The sequence below is a fragment of the Pteronotus mesoamericanus genome, unplaced genomic scaffold (genome assembly GCF_021234165.1).
Source record: "Pteronotus mesoamericanus isolate MK-2021 breed Mesoamerican mustached bat unplaced genomic scaffold, CSHL_Meso_final contig_32, whole genome shotgun sequence".
In the NCBI taxonomy this organism is placed as follows: Eukaryota; Metazoa; Chordata; class Mammalia; order Chiroptera; family Mormoopidae; genus Pteronotus; species Pteronotus mesoamericanus.
Genome location: NW_026555134.1, coordinates 3,273,430 through 3,281,172, shown reverse-complemented (window position 1 = coordinate 3,281,172; position 7,743 = coordinate 3,273,430). Strand labels below are relative to the sequence as shown.

Below are 7,743 nucleotides of genomic sequence, written 5' to 3'. Positions count from 1 at the left end.
TTTACTGTCTCTCCTGCTCCCTTTGGAACCAGACACCAGGACCCCACAAAGAGAGCACACAGGCTGACACTGTTTCAAGACTGCCACTGTGCGGGAGAGGGAGGGGTAAGACAATAGCAGGTAAAAATGCCACTGAAGTTTTCTTTCAGTTTATTCAGCATTTGCTTGGCTGCTATAAACTTTTGACTATTTTCCAGAATTCTGATAAACTTGGTTCTGGTTTGTTTTTCGATGATTCTGGGTGGGGATAAGAGGTGGGATCTGCCTACTCTGTCAATTTGCTGATGTCATCTTACGTGCTTTATAAATGGCTTATTTTTTCCTGAACTTTTCTCCCTCCCCAAGAATCTGGCAAGAGTCCACCATTTTACTTTGTTTCTACAAATTTGACTGCTTTACATACTTGTATAAATGAAATCCTACAGTATTCGTCTTTTGTGACCAGTTTATTTAAGCATAATTACTTCAAAGTTCATCCACGTAGTAGTAGGTGACAGGAATTCCTTCTTTTTTTAAAGACTGGATAATATTCCATTTTGTTTATGCACACATCCATCAACACAGATTGGGTTGGGTGGCTATTGTGCATATCACTACAATGAACAGGGGCGTGCTAATATCTCTTCAATATCTTGCTTTTGATTCATTCAGAAGGTTGCCATAGCCACCTTTATCCTAACTTGATGTTCATTTTATTTTGTTTAAATATCTTTGATTTCTACTTATTACTTAAATGACAGCCAATAAACATTCTTTCTCCCTCTTTTATTAATAAATTGCATTGTTTCTACTTTCTCAAAATACATAATTTCTATGTAATATTCTCCTACCCTTGCCTCTATTTTTGTTTTAGTCTTGGATCTGCAGCTACAATATATTTTAGAGCCCTATAGTTTTTCCAGTCATCTCCTAATTGGATAAAACATCCTTTCACAGATTTCTCAGGAAACATTCCCCAAGTTCCTGTCTTGTTTTACTTTGTATGTTGTTGCTGAGAATCCTAATAGCAACCTCATTTCAGTGACTCTTTTTGCCTAGAGGCCCCAGGGATATTTTTCCTCTTCATATTGACTAATCTGTATCCAGTTCCAATCAGGCCTTCTATTTCTGGAAACTTTTCTTGGATTACCCACTTAACCACTAGATCTGTTCCATTGTTTTTCTTTTTCAGGGACTCCAACTATTCCTACATTGGCTCTTATTTGTGGGTCCTCTATGTTGACCACTTTCTCTCTGACCTTTGTACTTATTTTTTTTCACTCTTGGCCTTTCATGCTTTTAGTAAGTTTCCAGTTGAATCTAGTTTTCTCTGAATATCTTATAATTTCATCTTTAAGATGACTTTACTTTCTCTTTATTCCTCAAATTCTTTCCTGAGTTCATTCAACTCTTGTTTTCTGCCTTCCTACTTTGTTTTGTTTTGGGCCTGTTTCTGAATTTTGTAATTTCTCCTTTGAGGTGTTTTGTCATAGCGTGTGAAAGTTTTGTTGAAAAATAAATAATCCTTTTGGAATGTGTTATAATTTGCTTAATATTTTATTTATTGGGGGATAATTTTATCAGCTGAAATATTTTCTCTTTAATTTTACAGCTTTGTATGATGCCCTGTTTTCTGTTTGCTTTGTGCTTTTAAAAAATGTTTTAAATAATTTCAAACTTCTAAAAATGTTTTCAGTCTTTTTCTTCTATAAGCTTCATGATTTCTTTAAAGTATACAGACCAGTTATTTTGTAGAATGTTTCTCAATTTAAGTTTGCCTGATACTTCATAATTAGATTCAGATTATACTTTTCTTTGGTTTGTTTTTGCAAAAACATCACAAAAGTGATGCTGTGTTCAGTGTATCATTTCAGAAGGCATGTAATATTGCTATGTCCCATTACTAGTGGTGTTACTTGTATGTACTTGGATACAGTGGTATCTACCAGGTTACTTCACTGTAAAGTTACTATCTTCCCCTTTGTAATTAATAGCTGTCTTTTTTGGAAAAATACTTTGAGGCTGTATGTTTTATATGCTTTTCCTCACAAACTTTATCCCACTAAATCTAACATCCATTGATGGTGACGGCCTAGGTCAATTATTACTGTTAGGATTGCCAAACAGTGACTTTCTAATTCATCATCTACATTTCATTGTTGGCAAACTACCCTGAGTAGCTTTCTTTTTTCCCTCATCAATTCGTATCAATACATACCGAGTAAACAGTATGTAAGTACATACTCCTAATACCTGTGAAGTGCTTAGGTGGGAAGTGCACGGAGCCTGCACCTTACCCTAAAACGTAATAACACGCACACACTCAAGAGCATAAATCAAAGGTGAAAAAACTTAAGTTATTCAATTGAGGTGAACAGTGTATGGGAGACCATTGCACTGCTCTGCGACTCATTTGAAAAAAATTGAAGTCAGCCTACAGATTTGATTTACCAGTATTTGAATATATTCAAATTTTATTTCCATTGTCTATAGAAATCTGAATACTAGCATCTGTGCAACAGTCCTCTGAGGCAGAGGGAGAACACCATACACAAATCTTACACACTGAGATAACAGTACCATGTTTGACAAGACTGTTTATAATTCAGTGAACCAAGCTAGACAAAGCAGCCAACTCAAGATGAATGATTCCAATATTATGACATGAGTGAACTTATCACTTAGGGAACATTAGAAATAATAATAAAATGTTACACAGACTTATGAAAGTTCAGTATTTTTCCCAAAGAGTATATATAGACAGGTTCACAATATAGAAACCTGTACATTACAGCACTCTGAGGTTTTAGCAAAGCATACGTTATAGATACATTTGCCATATAGTGCAATTTTATTGTGTAAAACATGAATAATAGTGCACTTATTTCCAAGAGTCACATTCAAATATATCAAGAGTACAATTCAAATACCCGCTATTGAAGAAATACATATTCTTTTTATAATAACTAAGTTGTGCAAGTATAACATTTTTAGTGTTGATGGCGACAGAGCTATAAGTATTCTATACAACAGAACTCAGGGTGTATTTGTGTAGAATAACCCACCTCTCCATTTTAAAAGTGAAACAAATGTCCTGGGCAGGCAGACAGACACAGGCAGTGTTCCACAACTTGTCTTTATTACAAATCACAAACAGAGTTATCTGTATACTCACAGATGGTTAAACAGAATGGATCTGAAGGCGGTAAGCTCTCATCAGGCATTGTTTTTCAGGACAAAGTAGTGTCTACAGTGAGCCCCACTCTCTTTCACTAAGTTAAGCACAAACCAGAGTTTCTGCAGTGTTGTTCAAACATAGGACATTGGGTTTCTCAGAGGGAATTCAGATAAGAAGTCCAGATTTTCTAAAACCTGGCCAGAGTTTCAGAGGGTCTCTTCTGGCCTATTGGTTTAAAGGAAGATGCTGTGGAAACCAGATTATAAAGACTGAGTGAAGGTAAAGGCAGTTTTATTCAGTAAAACAAAAATTAGAAAACTGATATTGTAGGAAAATTAGCATTTCATATCACCTGAGTATAAATAATAATAATGAAATCAGTCTTTTAATGTTTTTTTCTTTTTTGTCAAGATGATGAAATACATAAAAATACTATCTGGTAATAACTGGTAATGAGCCCTGGACGGTAGGGAAGATCTGACAGGGTAAAGAATAAGAAATAACTATTGTCTTGAGCTACAACGTAAACCTGTATCAGATGTACTGAATGGCTTCATTTTCTGGTAAATTTCAAAGCTGCCAGAACAGAAGATCAAGTATTCTAAAAACTGCTCATTTTTGGTCCAAGAAATAACTTTCTGATAAAGAGTGCTCATAGTACCCTCACACACTTTTCATTCATTAGATCTCGATATGGATAAATACCAAAACTTCTGCCTCAGGTTAAGGTCTTAAAATAGAACCTGATAACCCAGTTAAGACTGACAATTAAAATAGCTAATTCTGAAGGCAGATTAAGTACAAGAATTACATCTTTAAGCAGATTTTTGAAAAAATGTAGCATATTGTTCCCATTTTTCACTTCAAGAGATCGCCACTAATCAAATCTTTTCCATTATATTGATTGGTTAATTTAACATAAGTACTGTACTAATTGAATCAAAGACTAAAATCTCACTATATTTCATCCTTTAAAATGAAAAGCAATGACATATTACCTATCTAAATCAGATTTGAAAGTTTAAATTCCCATATGGGATCTGAAATGACTGTCTATTGTCTTCCAAAGTTTCTCCCAAAATCACTTTAAAATCTTGCTTCAAAGTCCAAATTTTTCTTAGAAACAAACACATTTATAGGCTGTTTAAACCTGTTAGGTTTTACAATTTATGCTTATTTTCTTCCCATTAAATAAAATCAAAATGAAAAATTTTGACCAAACAATTACTGAAAAGACTTACACCTAAGGTTTTCAGCATTTTTATAGTCAACCATGTTCTTCTGATATCAAAAAATATCATTAATTAAATATCATTATATTGCTGATAGAGGATTATAGCAATCCTTTGTATTTTTAAGATATCTTTTGTGGGGAATATTTTTTGCATCCTAAAAATGTAAACCAGCAGCCTTCTCTATAAGTGAATATAGAAGATGCCTAAATACAAAAACTTGAAAATATCTTCCTTGATTTTTATTGACTCCTGTGTGACAATTTGCTTGCTCATTAATTCTGCCACTATTCTCTTCATTAAAGATTTTAAAGCCACACTTATCAAAGACAATTGTCCAAACTTAATGTTTAACAAGTACTGTCTTATGAATTCACACATTGTATGTATTCTCATCGAATGGATGGGTAACTTCACAGAATTACTAAAAGCACTCTGAAAGTTATACTGATAAAGCACTTGTTTTTTTGACAAGAGTTCTTGAGTTTTGTAAAACCTTAACATTTACATTATTAGATGACCCTTTAAAAAAATGCACTGATACCGAAGTTTGTTTTTACAAGCTAAAATCAGAACTGTGGTTTGGACGATCTCTGATTATAAATTACTAAAATGAAATTTGTCCAAACAGCTTAAGATCCCTGTCTCAATAAAAGAAATAAAAAGAAACTGAAACACTATGCTATTATATTCTGGCTTATACATAATATGTGCAACAGTAAGACAGCTATAAATTGATGGCATATAATTTCTCCATGGCCAAACCTAATAAAAACTCCTTCGTATGTTTAAACACATAGAAGCCCTATGACGAATAAATATCACTAGTGGGGGGTCACTTTTAAAGAATTACTGGAAAAAAAAAAGTCCTCTAGATGTCTAGATGATTTTTCAAATGGGTCCATTAACAGAGAAGAAAAGGGCACCTTCTTCATATCTAGTCTTGAGACAAAGTTAGAAGAAAACAAAAAGGTCAGCTGCCTGAACAAAGCAATTTTGAGGGCCATAAAAAAGCTAGGGTGTTTTCCCTTTTAAAAAATATAGACATTCCACATAACACAGATATACATATATCAAGATAGTACATCTCCTTTGCTCCTTGCCCTAGCCCTTTGGCAAGGGCTTTAGTGCCCCGAGATTTATAACTATAGCCAAGAAAACAAGTCAAGAATAAAACTGAGCTTACAGGAGAAGGCAGAAAAATTTACCAAAAGAGAGTTCTGATGATGAACTGTCATCCAGTTTTTTTGCTAAAAGTCTAAGGAAACAGAAAAAAGATAAAGCTTGGGACAACTGGGACAGAAAGAATGTGTCACTCTCTAAGGCTTCTGAGTGTGGCCAGAGATTTTGTTAGAGTCAGTTTTTTTAAATTACATTTTTAGGTCCGTACATAACTCTAAAGCAGGGTTCAGTTTTGGTATGTTTTACACTGAAATGGTTATATACAGATGGGGTGGAAATGGTATTAATGATTAATTTTTCCCCTATCCTTTCAAAGGATAACTAGAATTGATAGTAATTGTTAAAATGAGCAACTCCACAAAACAGAAATGCACATGGAAAACCCTGAACTACAAGCTGTTAGAGCCGCAGGCATAAACTAACCCAGCATAAACACAGTCATCGCTGTTGCTGTAACACTGACACATTTCAAATCTGAAGTTTAAAATGTAGCTGCATCATGTTCATAAACTTTCACCTCCACTTAAATTATATTTGCCTCACATGTAATGAACAAATCAGTAGAGTCAAATTTTCAAAAGGCTTAAACCACCACGAAAGCTGTAACCTTAGTATTAGTAATTCTTAGAATACTTAAAAATAAAACGAAACACAATAAAACATACACATACATACATAAACCAGTGCAATAAGAACTTCAGACAAGGGCAGTACATCTCTGGTTTAAGGAAGCCATATTTGTAGCTTAATTATACCAAACTAACATCCATTATAAATGATGGTTTAATGTTACATCCAGCATTTGATAAAACCTGTAAAACCAATTCAATAGTAACAATACCATATCAGTAACAAATTCCTACTTTATTTCTATATTGCACATACTTTGAGTCTACTGTTAAATTTACTTCTTAATGTAAATATCACAGGGCTATACCTGTTGTCCTTGTAAAAATAATTTACCTTGAATAAATACTCAGAATTTATTTCTTGACAAACGAGAATGAGACAGTATTCAGCTTTGTTAGTCCAAAACTATTTTAAACAGAATGACAAAAGTATTGGAAATGGCATATTAAACATAAAATTCTTGGTTTATCCACCATTTCAGTTTTGAAAAATATTTCTAATATTCAAAATGTTTAAACATCTGACCTTTTTTTTTAAACTAACATATTCCTTAAAGAGATTAATCATATCCTTGACTGGTCTGAAGCACTGTTTGAAAGTGGACACAGAGAAAAACTTACAATGAAATGCCTATAACACAAATGGCATTACGTAGAGGTCACCTGATTCACACAAAATAAAATAAAATGACTAGCACCTCCTTCCTGCTCTTAAAGTAAAAAGGCCTAAGAGGCCACATGAAACATGAGTAATTATAGTAAGTTTTATTCATAAAGTATTGAGAAATCCGTTAGATTAGGGGGTTCTCACATCTAAAGCCTTAAGTTCAAGGCTACTGTGTAAAAGTGGGCTGAAGGACGAAAGGAGAGAGAGGCGGGACACAGCGCGGGAAGGTCCTTATACAGGGGGTGGGGGCATCTTTCAGGGACTCTCCTGCATCCCATCCTCAGTCTCCAGTTCTGCCAACTGCCTCCGAAGGATATTTACTTTTGCTTGTAATTTCTTATTATATTCAATAATGTTAACCATTTCTTCATATGCTTCATCCAAGTACTTGGAGGATCTGTTCCAACGTAGGAAAATACCTGTTAAATCCAGGAAAGGAAAACAAGAAAGATACATACAATGGATTAATATTAAAGTTGTGGATAATGTATAATGTCATATATTAATTTTTTCTTTTTTCCCACAATTCACATCTATGTTTCATTATTTTCTAATATATAGGAATCTTGAGGTACTGAAAGGGTACAATTAAATACAAGAAGTCACTATTTAAGAAGTCATTATTTTTATGTACATACATGCTCATTAATTCTTCACTCAACCCAAAATTATTAAATAGATCAAAATAATATTCTCTAATATATTTAGGAAAACAAGTAGATAATTTAAAATGGCATAAACTTTCCAGTTTCACACTAGAAATCTTTTTTCCACAATTATAGAACTTTATTCAGACCTGTAAGACCTTCTACATGTGTGGAATCACTTTTACTGAAAATGTAAGTTACAGTAAAAGGAGAACCACACTACTTCGTT

The 7,743-nt window shown here is 33.6% G+C and overlaps 1 protein-coding gene across 1 annotated transcript in view; it reads right to left on the bottom strand.

Moving 5' to 3' along the window:
- Positions 1-3,492: 3,492 nt before the first annotated feature.
- The window catches only part of MTMR9 (myotubularin related protein 9), a 42,040-nt gene continuing 37,789 nt past the window's right edge, over positions 3,493-7,743 (bottom strand). The window contains exon 10 of the mRNA XM_054576039.1: positions 3,493-7,286. Coding sequence (XP_054432014.1) covers positions 7,123-7,286 — 164 coding nt within the window. The 3' untranslated portion in view covers positions 3,493-7,122. The remainder of the gene's footprint in view (positions 7,287-7,743) is intronic.